This window comes from Eptesicus fuscus, chromosome 15 (genome assembly GCF_027574615.1).
Source record: "Eptesicus fuscus isolate TK198812 chromosome 15, DD_ASM_mEF_20220401, whole genome shotgun sequence".
NCBI lineage: Eukaryota > Metazoa > Chordata > Mammalia > Chiroptera > Vespertilionidae > Eptesicus > Eptesicus fuscus.
The window spans coordinates 49,358,591-49,376,682 of NC_072487.1; the positions used below are offsets into that span (position 1 = coordinate 49,358,591).

Below are 18,092 nucleotides of genomic sequence, written 5' to 3' on the forward strand. Positions count from 1 at the left end.
TACATCTTGACCTTGCTAGGTCTTTAAATCTGTAGGGTTCTTAAAAGGGAAAGAAGTCATCTTCATGGAAGAGGTATATTGTCTTTTATTCTGTCTGTTAGTACTCAAGAAAATACACTAGTGTGAGGCTCAGAAATAAACCTTATTTTAGTAGCTGCTAATATTCCAATTATTGATCGGCTGCCTTCTGCATGCCCCCTATTGGGGGTCATTGATTGGCTGTCTCCTGCACGGCCCCTACTGGCGATCGAGCCCACAACCTGGGCCTATGCCCTTGACCGGAATTGAATCCAGGACCCTTCAGTCCACAGGCTGGTGCTCTACCCACTGAGCCAAACTGGCTAGGGCCAAAATTCATTTTATCAAGTATGTTTCATTGTCTGTGATGGTCTACCAGTAACTTAGCCACAAACCTGGTCCAGGAAAGAACCCACTGTCCAGTTTAGAGTGTATAGATCAGGGGTGGGGAACCTTTTTTCTGCCAAGGGCCATTTGTATATTTATAACATCATTCATGGGCCATACAAAATCATAAACTTAAATATTAGCCTGCTATATTTGATCAAACATTTCATTAACTAACCCCTAATGCCTTGGCAGGGCCAGACCAAATGATTTTTGTGGGCCTTGTATGGCCTGTGGGCCAGACATTCCACACCCCTGGTATAGGTAATGAGAATCATATAAGAGGCACTCTCATTTTGTCTGACTATATAAATCTGTGATGGTGTCCTGGTCTTTCTGTATTATTCAGCTGTGATAGACAACCTTTATGTATGTATGTATGTATGTATGTATGTATGTATTTATGTATTTATACTAGAGGCCCAGTGCACGAATTTTGTGCACTTGGGGGCAGGGGGGAGTCCCTCAGCTTGGCCTGCGCCCTCTTGAAGTCCGGGAGCCCTCGGGGGATGTCTGACTGACATCCTTAGCGCTGCCGCGGAGGTGGGAGAGGCTCACCAGCCGTGATCCTGGCTTTGTGAGAGCATACTGACCACCAGGGGGAAGCTCCTGTGTTAAGCGTCTGCCCCCTGGTGGTCAGTGCGTGTCATAGTGACCGGTTGTTCCGCCGTTCAGTCAATTTGCATATTACCCTTTTATATTATAGGATATTTTAAAAATATATATATTTTATTGATTTTTTACAGAGAGGAAGGGAAAGGGATAGTTAGAAACATTGATGATAGAGAAACATTGATCAGCTGCCTCCTGCACACCCCCTAATGGGGATGTGCCCGCAACCAAGGTACGTGCCCTTGACCGGAATCGAACCTAGAACCCTTCAGTCTGCAGGCCTACGCTCTATCCACTGAGCCAAACCGGCCAGAGCTATAGGATATTTTTTTACTTATTTCAGAGAGGAAGGGAGAGGGAGAGAGAGAAACATCAATGATGAGAAAGAATAATTGACCGGCTGCCTCCGCCAAGCCCACACCCTGAGCCAGCAACCTGGGGATGAATCCTGACTGGGGATTATACTGTGACCTCCTGGTTCATAGGTTGATGCTCAGCCATTGAGCCACACTGGCCAGGTTGGCAGACAACCTTTAGGGAGTTAAAGATAATCCTAATCTGATGCCTGTGGTTTTCCTTTTTTGTTTTTTTGGTTAATCTTTATTTGAGGTTATTTTTTCCATTGATTTTTAGAGAGTGGAATGGGGAGGGGGAGAGAGAGAGAAAGGCAGAAACATCTCAGTGAGAAGGATACATCGATTGGTTGCCTTCCCTCTGTGCTCCAACTGGGGCTGAGGATCTAACCTACAATCCAGGTATGTGCCCTTGACCAGGAATCGAACCAGTGACCCGTAGGTATGTGGGCAGACACTCTAACTACTGAGCAACATTGCTCAGGGCTTTCCTTTTTTCGTAAGTGCTGTGCTTAAAATGTTTACACATCTATCCAGAATGTAGCCTTGAAAACAAAAAAACTAGAGTAATTTTTTTTTAATTTTTAAAATATTTTATTGATTTTTTTACTGAGAGGAAGTGAGAGGGATAGAGAGTTAGAAACATCGATGAGAGAGAAACACCGATCAGCCGCCTCCTGCACACCCCCCACCGGGGATGTGCCCGAAACCAAGGTACATGCCCTTGACCGGAATCGAACCTGGGACCCTTGAGTCCGCAGGCCGACGCTCTATCCACTGAGCCAAACCTGTTTCGGCAGTAATTCTTTATAGTAATTAAAAAGTGATTTCTACTGAAGTAGAGAATCCTAATCTAAGAGGTTCTTTTGTGGAGATTCTATCATCAATTCAACAGTATTTACTAAATGCCCAATATGTGCCAGGCAATGTTGTAGGCTTTGAGACTAGTGAGTAAAATCATCTTAAATACTTGCCTACAAGGAACTTATATTTCATTGGGCAAAATAGACAATAAGTATAATTATAAAGTGAATTATATAGTATGTTAGAAGGGAGTAAGTGCTATGGGGAAAAGATAGATGGTAACATGGGAGTATTGTGGTAAGGGTGTGGTAGTAATTTTAAATAGGGTGGTCAGGGGAAACCTCACTGAGAGAGTAATATTTGAGCAAATACATTAAAGGGATAATGGGATAAGTCACATCAATATCTGAGGGAAGAACATCCCAGATAGAGCAGCCAGTGCAGAATTTGTGACTTGCATTTGAACCAGTTGTGACTGTGACTTAGTGAGTGTGAGCTAGGAGGCGACTATTCGGGATTGAAGAGAGAGAGGTTGTGAGCATTGAGGAGACCTTTTAGTCCTCTAGTACTTTGGCTTTTACACTATGTATAATTGAAAATAAACCCTAATAAGATCAAGTAGGATTTTTCTTTAGAGATCTGGGGTCAGGAGAGAAGGTAAGCAGTCAGAGAAGGAACTTCTAGTCTTAGGATAGCATATATTAATGTTATATCCTAGACATAAGTTTATAGCAAAACAAATAAGATTTTTGCTGATATTTTCTACTTTATTTTTGATTGTAGGGACTTTCAGTTACCTTGATGATGTCCCATTTAAGATAGGAGACAAATTCAAAACACCAGCTAAAGTTGGTCTACCTATTGGCTTCTCCCTGCCTGATTGTTTGCAGGTTGTCAGAGAAGTACAGGTAAGTGGTGATATTTAGTTAAAGTTTAGTGCATTTAAAAATTTAATGAGTAAGAATTTGATGTATAGTGAAATAGAAAAAAACCCCATTCTCATATCTCTTATTTGTATTTTTTATAGCTTGTTATTGCTTGGCTTACATTGTGTGTCACACACACACACACACACACACACACACACACACGTCTATGTATCTACTACAGATCTTGTGTAATATGTTAGATTGTATATTCCTGGAATTCTGTGCCTTGTCTAAAATGAATCCCCATTGCCTATCTTACTTATTTACTTATTTTCCTTTTCTTTATTAATATCCTCATTATCTCTCTGTCACTCGAGTTAGATAACATTTCTCTCTTTGTTGTATCTCCCCATTACTGTCTAGTCTATTCATGTTCCCTCCAAACTAGGTTACTAGCAATTTGTTGAACATACTGTGTATATAAAATGCTTTTTCTCATGAGCTGTTATCTCCACTTGGGGTATTTTTCTCTTTCTCACCGTACTAAAAGCTGTTGCTCTTCTAGAATTGTGCTGAAATGCCTTCTTCTCGAAAGCTTCTTTCTCAACCCTCTCATCTTTAAAGCTCAGTTATATATAAATGTATATATAGAATTCTTGAAAACAGCAAAGAGACCTATGTTATACGACTTCCTTTCTTCCTTCGGTACACATTTATTGAATGCTTGCCTTTGAGTGGTGCTCTGCTAGCCTGAGGATAGAGAGAAATGCCTTAATCACTGTCCTCAAGGAGCTACAGTTTAGAGAAGGAGTCAAGTGGAAAAACAGTACACTACTCATTCAAACACTTCTTCCTGTGACTTAAGATTTTTTAAAATACACTTTTTTTTCAAAGTTGTTTTGTTTATGGGGGATTTAATAAGGCATTAGCATGTCATTCTAAAAAGGATTCTTTGTTGTATCTTTCAGTCTATATGCAGTGAGTAATCATAGTGGGAATATTTCAGTTATGTTTTCAAAAATAACAGCTTTACTAAGATATAATTCACATACCATAAAAATCACCCTTTTAAGGTGTGCAAATAAGTGGTTTTTAGTATACTCAGAGTTGTATAACCATCATTATGATCTAATTTCAGAACATTTTCATCACCCCCAAAAAACCCCAGTGCCCATGAACAGTTACTCCCTGTTTTCCCTTGTCTCCCAGCCCCTTGCAAACACTAAATTTACTTTCTGTCTCTATAAATTTGCCTATTCTGGATATATCATATAAATGGAGTAATATAACATATAGCCTTTTATAACTGGCTTATTTCACCTAGCATAATGTTTTCAAGGTTTGTCCATGTTGTATGAATGAAATATTAGTACTTCATTTATTTTTATGGCTGAATAACAATCCATTGTATCAGTACCATATTTTATTCATCAGCTGATACATATTTTAATGGGTTCCACTTTTTGACTATTAGGAGTAATGTTGCTATGAACATTTATATACAGGTTTTTGTGTGAACATAGGCTTTCAGTTTTCTTGGGTATATACCTAGGAGTGGAATTGCTGGGCCATATGGTAACTATAACCTTTTGAGGAATTGCCAGACTGTTTTCCAAAATGGTTGCATTATTTTATAATCACACCCACACTGCATGAGGGTTTTAATTCCTCCATATCCTTGCCAACTCTTGTTATATTCTGTCTTTATACACCCTTCTATAATAGTCTCTTATTGTGGTTTTGATGTACATTTCCCTAATTACTAATGATATTGAGTATCTTATATATTTTTGAATACTGAATTGATTGATATTCCTTTTGTGTTTGGAGACTATTGGACCAGAAAAGATATAGATTTCCCTTATAATGTTTTACCTTGTTTTGTTTGCCTGGTGACTTTTATTTGCAACAACAAATATTTGGTAAATACCTCTCTGTGTATAGGATACTATTAGCAATATGATTAAAAAACACCTCCATCTTTTTTTTAATAATTCTTTATTGTTTAAAGTATTACATATGTCTCCTTTTCCCCCCATTAACCTCTTCTCAGCTGTTCCCATCCCCAGCACATGCCCTCACCTCCCTACTGCCTGTGTCCATGGGTTATGCTTATATGCATGCATACAAGTCCTTTGGTTGATCTTTTACCCCACCCCACCCTCGCTTTCCCTCTGAGGTTGGATGGTCTGTTTGATGCTTCTATGTATCTGGATCTATTTTGTCCATCAGTTTATGTTGTTCATTATATTCCACAAATGAGCGAGATCATGTGATATTTATCTTTCTCCGAATGGCTTATTTTGCTTAGCATAATGCTCTCCAGGTCCATCCATGCTATTGCAAATGGTAAGAGATCCTCCTTTTTTACAGCAGCATAGTATTCCATTGTGTAGATGCACCACAGTTTTTTAATCCACTCATCTGCTGATGGGCACTTAGGGTGTACACCTCCACCTTTTATTCTCATACTAGAGGCCCGGTGCACAAAATTTGTGCACGGGTGTTGTGTGTGTCCCTCAGCCCAGCCTGCACCCTCTCCAATCTAGGACCCCTTGAGGGATGTCCAACTGCCCTCTCACAATCCAGGACTGCTGGCTCCCAACTGCTCGCCTGCCTGCCTTCCTGATTGCCCATAACCGCTTCTGCCTGCCAGCTTGATCAACCCCTAACCACTCCCCTGCCAGCCTGATTGATGCCTAACTGCTCCCCTGCCAACCTGATTGCCCCCAACTTCCCTCTGCTGGCCTGGTCACCCCCAACTGACCTCCCTTGCAGGCCTGGTCCCTCCCAACTACCCTCCCCTGCTGGCCATCTTGTGGTGGCCTTCTTGTGTCCACATGGGGGCAGCCATCTTCTGTGTTGGAGTGATGGTCAATTTGCATATTACTCTTTTATTAGATAGGATTATTCACCACTTCGTTGACCCATTCAGAAAACTTGTTTTGAATGCTGTGAATTTTCTGTTTATTTGATCAGTGTTCACTATACTCATAGCACCCAGTGGTACCAAAAAGGGAAATCTAGGCTCTGAGCTCTATTCCAATGTGGGCCAGCTGAAATTTTTTTGTTCTGTATTTGCAGATTAGCATTAAATTTTGACTGCATGGGGTCTCCATGGGGAATTTGGCTATGGTATTGGTGCTAGATCCCTCCCAATACAGAGAAGAATCAGACCTAGAGCCATAGATGGCTAACTTGAAGCTTCCTATAACTTTGCCTTATTTGCTCTTACATGGTAGTACGAACTCCATTTTTCAGCTGAAAATTCATCAAGGGGAGCCAGTGGAAAAAACATACATAACCCTTGCACCCAGGGTCCAGAAAGCTTTCATTGAATGTGGTGATAGTGGTAGCCACAGCAGTGGGGGTGGCCCTTAGTGTAAAGGTTTAGAGTGGATTCTGGTGTCACTCAATCATGGGCTGGAATTGCTATGTGTCATCTGGTACAGATTGCTTAAACTCCTCAAGCCTCCATTTCCTCATCTGTAAAATGGGAATAATTAGCTTTTAAAGTTATTGTAAGGATTAAACAAAATGATGCACTTATAATGCTTATTCTGGTTCCTAATATTCCATAATTTTTTTTTTTTTACTATTTATTATAGTACACTCAAACCACACACTTATTTTTCACTGTAATATTTCTGCTATTTTTTCCCTGTATTTTTCTATGTTCCACGTATTCTACATTACTTTAGTAATTAAAAACCAAAAGCTCGGTAAAGGTTTTAATAAAAAGGAAAGACATTTCCAATTATTTTTGGGAATAAAACATCGGACACCTGTGTTCACAGGCATCAGGAAGTTGGTTACAGCCTCAGTTTTTGGTGGAGGAAACCACTTGCAAAATTGGATTTCCTCCACAGTTATAAGCAGCAGTCTTTGCCCAAGTGCTGTTTTCTTACTCTGCTGTTAGTGATAGAAAGGAAGCACTGTCATCCCCAGGTGTCTTTCTGATGCCCAGCAGCTGGCTCAGGGGTGTAAGTGAACTTGATAGGCGCATTTCCAGGCTTCTCTTGTGTTGTTTGAAGCTGAAAGCTTGGAAATGACCAGAGTTTTCTTCTACTCTTTTCTCTTCTTTCCCCTTCTTTCACTCTTAATGTGTCTCAACCTTGAACATACACACAAGACATTGATTAGCTTTGGTGCTTTAGGGTGAGCATCGAAGGTTTTTTTCTCCTATTCCTGCGGGGATTTAGTTTCACATAATAAAGTGTATTTTTTCAGGTGTGCAAATGAAATTTTTGTAAATTGAGCTGTATACTTTAAGGTATTGTTAAGGACCCATTAAGTAAATTCTTATGCAATTTGCTCTGTAAAGTCTTAATTTGAATATGTCTAGATTTAATAAGCAGTTTTCCTGCACTTAGAGTACAATCTGTTCATTATAAGTTGATTGTGGTTTAAGAAGCATAGAGTATTTAGTTAGATTGCCTGGGTTCAAATCCAGGCTCTACCTCTTAACAGCTTTATTATCTTGGGCAGTGGTACCTACTTTAAAGGGTTGAGAAAATCTAGAGTTATTATATAAACTCTGCTTCAAATCATGCATGGTACCTTGTAAGTGCTTCTTAAATGTTAGGGATTATTATTATCCAGCACATGATCTATTAGGACATTTGTGCTAGATAGTAGAGACCTTAAGGCCTAAAGCCCAGTTTGCTGCCCATAAGAGGCATGTGATATTGTTGGGGAAGTGTTTAGAGCAAGGGTGAGATCATCTGGCCTGCAGGCCATAGAAGGCCTGTGAAATCATTTGGTTGGTCTGGCCTTGCCAAGGAATTAATTAAATGTTTGACCAAATATAGCAGGCTAATTTTTAGGTTGATAATTTTGTATGGTCCTCGAATGACGTTACAAATATACAAATGGCCCTGGGCAGAAAAAAGGTTTCCTACCCCTGGTTTAGAGAAAGATTAAAGCTATTGTGGTCACATGTGCTCTGCATCAAATGATAGAGACAGATCTTTGTAAGACTTCAGAGGAAGGAATAGGTCATCAGCAAAGCATCATAGAGGAGGTTGGCTGAGCTTGGAGCCACCAATGAAGAAATCTAGGAAGGGACATGGCCTGAGGGGAGAGAAGCAAGGGCATGTCACTGTAACATTTGGCCTGGTGCATAGGACTTGAGGTGGTGGGAGCTCTTTGTAGTTAATTTCTAAAAGTAATCTGGGAGCATACTTTGATTAAATCCTATAAGATTAGGAAGCCTTAGTCTTCTTGAGTGTAGATCATCCAGTACACCTGAATGCTGCATTGGGAGGGGCAGCCACTTAGGTTCACATCTTCTTTCTCTCATATATCTTTGCAGTATGACTTCTCCTTGGAAAAGAAAACCATTGAGTGGGCTGAAGATATTAAGAAAATCCAAGAAGCCCAGCGGGAAGCAGAGCGGAAGGCTGAGGAAGCAGAAGCTCAAGTGAATTCTACGAGTGGCCCAGAGGGCGATAACAAAATGAGCTTCTCCAAGACTCACAGTACCGCCACAATGCCACCTCCTATTAACCCCATCCTTGCCACCTTACAGCACAACAGCATTCTCACCCCGACTCGGGTCAGCAGCAGTACCATGAAACAGAAAGTTCTCAGCCCACCCCACACAAAGGCAGATTTCAACCCTGCTGACTTTGAGTGTGAAGAAGACCCATTTGATAATCTTGAGTTAAAAACTATTGATGAGAAGGAAGAACTGAGAAACATTCTGGTAGGAACCACTGGACCCATTATGGCTCAGTTATTGGACAGTAACTTGCCTAGAGGCGGCTCTGGGTCTGTGTTACAGGATGAAGAAGTCCTGGCATCCTTGGAGCGGGCAACACTAGATTTCAAGCCTCTTCATAAACCCAATGGCTTTATAACCTTACCACAGTTGGGCAACTGTGAAAAGATGTCGCTGTCTTCCAAAGTGTCCCTCCCCCCCATTCCTGCAGTAAGCAATATCAAATCCCTGTCCTTCCCCAAACTTGACTCTGATGACAGCAATCAGAAGACAGCCAAGCTGGCAAGCACTTTCCATAGCACATCCTGCCTCCGCAATGGCACGTTCCAGAATTCCCCAAAGCCTTCCACCCAAAGCAGTGCCAGTGAGCTCAGTGGGCATCAGAGTCTTGGGCTTTCAACTTTGAACTTGGACAGTGGCACAGAAGTGCCAGCCCTGACCCCTTCTGATATGATATCCCAGATGCCTTCCCTCTCTGTCTTGTCTGTGTGCACAGAAGAATCGTCACCTCCAAATACAGGTTCCACGGTAAGCCTTTTAAATCCCAAGTTAAAGCTCCAAAGAGTTTTAAATTCTACTTAGCAGTTGCCATCCTCACATTCTTCTTTTCAAGGTGTAGGGCAAGATGGGCATGGCCAAATTGACCTTGCTTATACTATATGTAGTTCTGGTTTTTTCCTGAGGACAAGGATTATTAGCTCTCCACCGACCCTGATTGATGTTGGCTTGTTCCTGCCTGCATATTTTGGTGTTTTCCTGCCTAATCAGTTTTTTTTCTGTGCTGCATATCTTGGCGTTTACATTTTTTTAAAGGCTTTCTTTTTTTGTACCCTTTAACTGTTTCCTATTGCCTTCTTTGTTTTTTGTTAAGATTGCTTGGTCTCTTCATTATATCTTCTCCCTCATTCTGCCTTGAAATGTGTGTGTACCATGGTTCTGCCAGTTTGTGGTGTTTCTTCAGACTGGGTGGTGCTTCAGTACCTGGGAGATCATTTGTATTGGAAGTCCAAGAAAACATAGAAATTTGTCACTTTAAACCCATTGGTTTTAATGGTGTAATTCCTTTTTTTCTCTCTCCGCTAAGAATTTTGCAGTTTTCTCCAAAGGGAGGGAGAGGGAAGGTGGGAATTTGGATTTAATGTTGAAGTATGGGTTGATAAAAGAGGTGCATCTTGTATCATCTTTTAGAAAATCTAGTTTTGCCACACACAAAAAAGTTGCATGTGCGGTGAGCTTTGTCACGGAGTGTATGCTTAGCTCTTGATGTGGTTGTTTGGGCAACACAGAATAATACATTGTTGCATTCTAGGATAGAAGCCATGGAAGTCCAAGAACCTTCTGCTGTACCAGTCCACAGATTCTTAAAATGACAGCCTATCAAACACAGTATTTAGAGCGAGAAAGGAGCCTGATTGGTTGTTGGGATCTCTCTCAGACACCATAAGAAGCCTGCTATTAGTTGGTCAAAGGATGAGCCTTGGCCTGCACAGTGAGAGTAAGGTCCCAGCAATAGCATTCTTGGTAAATTATTGTCTCTGTGTCAGTGCTTCTGTTGTCAGCTCACTGCTGCTTCTAAATTTCCATGGGCCCTAGCTGGTTTGGCTCATTGTCGGCCCTTGGACTGAAGGGTCCCGGGTTCAATTCTGGTCAAGGGCACATAACCTCGGTTGCAGAGGCAACCAGTTGTTGTATCTCTCTCATATTGATGCTTCTCTCTCTCTGTCTCTCCCTCACTCCCTTTCACTATCTCTAAAAATCAATGGAAAAATATCCTCTGGTGAGGATTCACACAAAAAGAAAAACAACACTAAGTACTCTGGTGCTGCCTTCTAGGAATGGGCTTTCGTCCTAATTCCTCCTGGTTCATTATTGGGCTGTGGTCAGCAGGGTACTCCTTCATGATATACTCGTGTGTGTGTGTGTGTGTGTGTGTGTGTGTGTGTGTGAGATTTAAAGAGAAATCAGTTCCTCAGAGGGAGACTTTAGGGGGCACTCTGTTGGCTCCCCAGGACAGTATTTCTTTTAAAAAATTTTTTAAATTTTTTATTGATTTCAGAGAGGAAAGGAGAGAGGGAGAGAGATAGAAACATCAATGATGAGAGAATCATTGATCGGCTGCCTCCTGCACACCCCCTACTGGGGATTGAACCTGCAACCTGGGCATGTGCCCTTAACCGGAATTGAACCCGGGACCTTTCAGTCTGCAGGCCGACACTCTATCCACTGAGCCAAACTGTCTAGGGCAATATACTGTATATTTTAGAAATTAAATGCACTCTGGGAAATATTAGGGTTCCTCAGCTACCTCCCCAGCCTGACTCCCCTTAAAGTTATAGCAACCATTTAGATGAACTAATGACAGCTCTTTCTCAAACCAGAACACTCATCATTCTCCGACCCACCTGGTTGTGAAGTTTCTTTTGGATCCATTCATTTTAGGGTGGGAGGGGCACTGTTTCTTGCTGGCCTGGGGACTTGCTGCCTTCAAGGGCCCATAGAAACAGAACTGTTCTCTAAGGAAGTCATGACCCTTACCCTCAGGGAGCAAAGCCTAGTTTCCATCCTGGCCCTCTCTCTTAGTATGAGTGTTTGAAACCCACAGTGAGAACCTTTCTCGGTGAGAGAAGCTCTTTTCCCTAAGACAGTGACTTGAGGCCAGAGGGAAGTGGTGGTGTGGTCAGCAGGGCTGTACACACACTTCACTTAGGAACTCCCAGGGAAGTATTCCTGGAATTTGGTTCTTGTTGGCTATTTTAGGCCCAGTGTTTGGGTCTTAGTTTTCAGATTCTGACTTCATGTTTTAGTGTTTATATAAACTAATCTTAATAGTTGAGAAATCCATGGGATCATCTTGAGAGAACAATCTTATAATGTGCCTTTATTCTGAGTCCAGTATAAAACTGCCTGACTTAACTCTAGCCAGTGTCTCTTCCCACTATGCTTGCTGATAGTTAAACTTCACGATAGGTTGAAAGTTAATTGGCTTTGAGGGGAGCTCTGCAAAATGTCAACATGTGAAGGTCTTTGTGGCTGCTATAATTTCTCCAGAGAATTGTGCTTGAGGGCTAAGGAAGCTTGGGTAAGGCTTCTATAGACTTTTACTTAATCCCCGTTTGGTTCTTGTCTCTCTGCTATATGCTATGCCTGGTGTCTTAACCTCCTTTTTGGTGTTTGGTTCTCATTTTCTAGAGACTAAACCTTCTGCCTCCTGTGGAGGGTGAAGATGGGTGGGAAAGGTATTTATTGCCTGAGGTTTTTACTGCTCTGAGCACTCATTTTGTGCTCTTGCTTTATCCCATCAGTACCTCTTGCTTCCAAATACTGAACCCCTCTCCTGTCTCTCACTTGTAATTTCATTGCTTGTCAGTTACCTTGCCTCTTAGCTTCAGATTTTCCCCTGCTGTTCCGTTTCTTTGACCTTAAAGGTTAATAGTTTTCATTGTTTTATTATTTTAGTAGGCTTTGGGGAGAATCAGTGTTAGTTTGCTGTGCTAAAATAAAATTCCCCCTTTGAAATGCTAATAGACCTCCATTTTTCAACTGATGATCAGACCCTGTGTCAAGCCCATATACTAACCTCTAGGACAGTGGTTCTCAACCTTCCTAATGCTGCGACCCTTTAATACAGTTCCTCATGTTGTGGTGACCCCCAACCATAAAATTATTTTTGTTGCTACTTCATAACTAATTTGCTACTGTTATGAATCATAATGTAAATATCTGTGTTTTCCGATGGTCTTAGGCGACCGCTGTGAAGAAAGGGTCTTTCGACCCCCAGAGGGGTCGCGACCCCCAGGTTGAGAACCGCTGCTCTAGGAGCTCACATTAATATACTTCGATGTGAAAAGTACTGTGCCACCAGTGTGACCAAAATGCTATTTGACTGTTGGTATTCTTGTGCCCAGGCAGAGTCTGACCCTGGAGAGACAATCTTGGGGCCTGCAAAGTGGCCCGATTAGTGTGATCCAGTCCCCATGATCTGTGTATTGACTCCTGTATCCTAATGACTGAGCCCTGTGCCTGTGGGTTAAATGCTTGAGTGGAAACAATGGATTTTGAGGCCTGTAATCTTGGCTTTTCCCAGCTGACTTTGAGGAGAGCATCTGGTTTTAGCTCTATAATTTTTAACTTGCTTGTAGGACAGCAGACTCCCTGTCTCCTAACCCCATGCCCACATAAAAAAATAAAGAAAAATTTGTTGAAACATTTTTCCTGGTTCTTGGGAGCTGGGCCAAACTGCAGAACAGCTAGTGACCTTGTTCCCATGGTAGTTTGGTCCTTTGGCCTTCATGCTTTGGGCCTGAGTCATTATCAGAAGTGATGGGAGGAGTTAATTATGGGATTCTGTCCAACAACCAAGACTGGGGTTAGTAAGAATGGGTGGCAGGGAGCAGGCTGCCTATAGCCAGTGCATTCCACATTCCAGTCCTTGAGGCACAGCCTGGTGTGGCTAATATTCCTTCAGCCCTGGCTCTGTAAGGACAGCAGCTGTAGCAGGGAATCGAAGCACAGTGTGGGGCAAAGATGGAGTACCCTCAAAGCTCTGGGTCCCTGAGCTGGCCATGAGTGGGCAGCCCAGTGAGAGAAATGAGGATAGAGACCTTGTTGGAAGAGGCAGCTCCAGACTTTGGGGTGTTTGAGGTGAATGATCCCTTCACAACCTAAGAAAGGGATAATGGAGCTCTGGAAGGAAATCATAGCAGCCAGCTTGGGCTTCAGTCCTGTGGGCAGTCTCAGAACTTCAAGCCTGGGGGATTTGGGCATGGAAGGGCATGTAGCTCTTGTGGTGCTTTCTCATTCTGCAAGGTGGGCTGAGGTAGAGGGCAGCCACACTTGTAGAGATATCTTCCCAGCTTCTCTCTCCTTAGCTGGAGCTCCCCTACCCCTCTTCATTCCTCTTCAGGATGTCTGGCCAGCAACCTGGCCCTTTCTCCCCGGTAGACTTGCTTCGACTGGGGCTTTGATTAGTGTCAAAAATGGCAAACACCTAAACGGTCATTTGAATAACATGTCTTCTGGGGTCCACATCTTCTTGCCTTGATCCTCTTGTTTCTCCACCACTAGGCCACACCTCCTAATTTCTCAGTGTCACAAGTGCCCAACACTCCCAGCTGTCCCCAGGCTTATTCTGAACTGCAGATGCTGTCCCCCAGGGAGCGGCAGTGTGTGGAGACAGTGGTCAACATGGGCTACTCCTATGAGTGTGTCCTGAGAGCCATGAAGAAGAAAGGAGAGAATATTGAGCAGGTGAGCATTTGGTTGGTGGGGAGGGGAAGTGGGGGAGGTGCGTGATCAGCCAGAGAGGTTCCAGTCCTCTGGAGCTGAAGTAGTATCCTGCCTCTATCCTGGAGCCCCTCAGACTTACAGCATCAATGTCTGTTCCTGTGAGTTTGGGGGACTCGGGCACTTTCTTGGGGGAAACCAGCAGCAGTGTTTCTGCTTTGGGGCTGCTCTGGAACCTAGGCTGAAGGAAAGCCTTGGGAGTATTGGAGCTGTTGGACTGTTATCCAACTACTCTCCCACTTCTGCCCCTCCTGAGAGCACATCCTAGGGTTGCGGTATGGTCAGATTTCTTCCAGAAATTATCCTGTCATAGCTGCCCAGGGAGTTCCAAAATAGGGTACCAGAGTCTTAAACCTTAGATGCATTTTCTGACTTGAGCCATTTCTTTTTTAAAATAATTCTTTATTATTGAAATGATTACTCTATGCCCCCTCTTTTCCCCCCATTGACCCCCTACAGTCAGCCCCAGGCCCTCACCACCCCATTTTCTGTGTTCAGGGGCCATGCATATATGGATACAACACCCCGCCTTCTCCCTGAGATTCCACACTGTGTTCCATACTTCCCTATCTCTGGATCCACTTGGTTCATCAGTTTATTTTGTTACTTAGATTCCACATACGATGACTCTAGCTATTTCTTAGAGGAATACCCTGCCCAGGCTGTGGAGTTAATGTTCTAGGACCATGGTCGGCAAACTGCGGCTCGCGAGCCACATGCGGCTTTGGCCCCTTGAGTGTGGCTCTTCCACAAAATACCACGGCCTGGGCGAGTCTATTTTGAAGAAGTGGTGTTAGAAGAAGTTTAAGTTAAAAAAAATTTGGCTCTCAAAAGAAATTTCAATCGTTGTACTGTTGATATTTGGCTGTTGACTAACGAGTTTGCCGACCACTGTTCTAGGAGATATGAGTCAGCTCTGACAGGAACTCCTTTGAAAAATGGCTACTCATGTTTAGGAGGGTGTGCCTGTCTGTTCAGCAGATAGTCACTGAGGTCCTGTTGTGTTGGATACAGTTCAAGGCACAAAATCAAGTCCTGTCCAGGATCTAATAGCCAGGTCTGGGAGCAGATGTCACACTTGCTGGCTTGTGTAAGACTCTTGGGAAACAGATAGGAGTGGCAGTAGGTGCTTAGACCTCGTGTTTTTTTTTCTTAGATTCTCGACTATCTCTTTGTACATGGACAGCTCTGTGAGAAGGGCTTCGACCCTCTTTTAGTGGAAGAGGCTCTGGAAATGCATCAGTGTTCAGAGGAAAAGGTAGGAACCTTCATGCCCTCTGGAAAGAAAAAACAATGTGATCTGGGGTTCCCCCTGACCCACAATACCCTTTCCCTACCAGAGAAAGCAGAGACAGTTGAAGCACAGAATTTCCGAAATGTCCAGATACGTTGGGTGTGTTTGGCTCAGGTGAAACGTTGGGTTGAAGACGATATCTGGAATTCCAGAGAAGGGAAGGGGAAAATGATCTGGACTTACAAAGCGTACTTTTGGATGACTGGGAAGATTGTTAGTCACTTTGCCTAGCCTGCTTCTGGGTTCAGTCAGTTGCCTTGGTGGAAGTGTGAATGTGGGTGGTGGGATTGGAACAAAGGTTAGTAAGAGTTGGCGCTGTGGCATCAAGCTGTCGGTCCCAGCTTCTTCCATAGCCCTACTCTGCTAGGGCAGCGGTTGCCATTCGGTGGTCCGCAGACCACTGGTGGTCCGTGAGGTCCGAAAGGTTGGCGACCACTGTGCTAGGGGACCTCAGAGAGGCACAGATGGCTCTGGCGAAGGATACAGACGCGCCCCCCCCCCCCCAAGAAGCCCCCTACACATATATTTCTCCACTCAGCTGTGTGGCCAGACCCCTTCCTTTAATCTGTACTCTCTTCTGTCCTTTAGATGCTGGAGTTTCTTCAGTTAATGAGCAAATTTAAGGAAATGGGTTTTGAACTGAAAGACATTAAGGAAGTTCTGCTCTTACACAACAATGACCAGGACAATGCTTTGGAAGACCTCATGGCTCGGGCCGGAGCCAGCTGAGACCAGGCCCTGCCTAAACCTGCCACGGAACCACCCCTGCAGGAGGCCCTGAGGAGCCCACCTGTGGGGAAGGAGAAGGGGCACACGTCCAGATTTCCTTTTGGGGGTGGAAGGTCAGGTGTGGAGACTGTTTGCCAGTCTCTATGAACCTAGGCCCTGAGCTGGGGAGAAATGGGGGAAGATTTGGGCATGTGAATGCCCTTAGAACTGTCCTGGCTCCTTCCGTATTAAATGTATTTGTATTTTGAGAAGTGTCCTTCCCACCTTGGCCCTCCAGAGATGTCTCTGGTTTTTCTGGGGCATGTCCTCAGCTGAGACCTGGGCTGGCTGCCAAAAGGAGCCAGGGAGAAGCGGCAGGAGGCCCAGACTCAGTGCTGCTTTGGGGCTAGTTGCTTCCCTCCCCTGCATTGGTGGACTGAACTGTAATACAGGTTGAGTGCAATTGAAAGGTTTTTCCAGGGTTTTATTTTCCCCCCTTTTAACAAAGTCTCTTAGTGTTACACTGGTTCTGCAATGTCACTGAGGTGCAAAGAATGCCCTTTTCCCCATGGGGCCCTGAGTTTGCCTCTTCTGCCAGGCAGTTACCATGCTTCCCCACCCAGCCTGTTTCTTTCGGCTTGGATTGGACCACAATCCTCTGGGGGCTACCAGGATTTTAGAGCCCCCTGCTCTAGGAAACAGTTGTCACATTAAGAAATCATTGGCCCCTTCCCAGCATTGAGTTGGGGAGAAACAGGCTATGATTTAGTTGCCCAGCACTAACTCCACCTCAGTTCTCTTTGGAGAACAGCCTCTCCCACCAGTCCCCTGCTCTAGGATGACACAATGAATAACAGCTAGTCATAGAAATCAGTCTCTGGTTTGTTTTGTATTATGCTGTACATCATTAAATATCTAAATACGAAAGATATACAGTCTTGATGAATCTAAAGTAATTTGCTAATAACTATTTTGATTCTTCAGAGAAAACTAATAAAAATCTAAAAGATATGTCCCGCTATCAACTCCTTTATTGCCAAGGGCTATTTTATGTGTGTGAGAGATATTTCCTGCTTGGATTTGCTTGCTGGGGATGAAATAGGACCTAACCACTTTGTCACTTCAATACTTTCTTCCTACTCTAGGCCTGTGGGACCCAGGAGCTGGCCCTCCAGTTTGCCCTGGTTTTGGTTCACAAAGGCAGGCCAAGAGGAAGACCTGTTTAAACCTGACCTAGCTTGGTCTCTGGACCAAGGACATATGCCTTCCTGTGAGACTGGCTGTTGAGGTGAGACAGGCTGGGCCTTTGGGGTAATTACCCAGAAATGAGGAAGAAGTCCCTCTTCCTGTGATCCCAGGCGTTTATGTACTCTGTGCCTCAGGTAGGACTGGAGATGCAAACTGCTTGACCAGCTCTCTCAGTGGTGCTGTTGTAGCTGATAGAACTAGATTTATCCCTAAAGTTTCTTGTCCTTATACTTAATATTGTCCTATAGTCCCTCTTGTGCTCTTGGGTAGAGGTGGGTTTAATTCTTTTAGTGATCACTTAAGGGACCGCAGAGCCTTTGGGCCAGGAAGCACCAAAGTGGAAAGAGGCTGCCCCCTCGTGGTCAGATCAGGCGTGGCCAGAGGTTGACAAAAGTTGACAAAGGGTAGCAGGGCTATAGTCTCAGAAAGCCAGCTAGCCTCTCTTCTTTTGGCCTTTAAAATTAATTAAGCCCCCCTTTTAAAGCCATTAAAAATTATTCTTTACCTGTAGGCAACTAAAACTTTCACAGTATAATGGTTGTCAGGGCCAAGGCTGTGACACACGAATCTTGATTTGACCCATGGTGGCCTTGGTAAATGATGGCCACCTGGAGGCCACTTTGCATTTCTTGTCTTAAGCTTCTTCCTGCTAAAATGATAGCAAGCAGAAGATTGTGTGTAAAAATTCTGCTTCAGAGTCTCAGACTGTTGACTAAAATACTCATTGCCAAGATACTGAACACAGGCTATTTTGAGAAGGGGGAATAGACAGGGTTTTCTGGATGAAGGTGAGC

General features: G+C 43.6%; 1 protein-coding gene and 1 long non-coding RNA gene across 6 annotated transcripts in view; one reads left to right on the forward strand and one right to left on the reverse strand.

The window, feature by feature from the left end:
- The window catches only part of UBAP1 (ubiquitin associated protein 1), a 44,360-nt gene extending 27,299 nt beyond the window's left edge, over positions 1-17,061 (forward strand). For 2 of the 5 annotated variants that reach the window (XM_008141976.2, XM_054726805.1), the window contains exons 3-7: positions 2,958-3,082; positions 8,358-9,293; positions 13,830-14,012; positions 15,205-15,306; positions 15,931-17,061. In XM_008141976.2, coding sequence (XP_008140198.1) covers positions 2,958-3,082; positions 8,358-9,293; positions 13,830-14,012; positions 15,205-15,306; positions 15,931-16,071 — 1,487 coding nt within the window. In that variant the 3' untranslated portion in view covers positions 16,072-17,061. Of the gene's footprint in view, positions 1-2,878; positions 3,083-8,357; positions 9,294-13,829; positions 14,013-15,204; positions 15,307-15,930 lie in introns of those variants that run through there. The other 3 variants (XM_054726804.1, XM_054726807.1, XM_054726806.1) reach the window with 3 other exon arrangements.
- LOC114231700 (uncharacterized) lies at positions 12,106-18,020 on the reverse strand. Its single transcript, XR_008558226.1, has 3 exons — positions 17,804-18,020; positions 15,386-15,482; positions 12,106-12,183 (listed from the first exon to the last, which is right to left on the reverse strand). It is a non-coding gene; the product is annotated as an uncharacterized LOC114231700 (long non-coding RNA).
- Between the last annotated feature and the right edge of the window lie 72 nt (positions 18,021-18,092).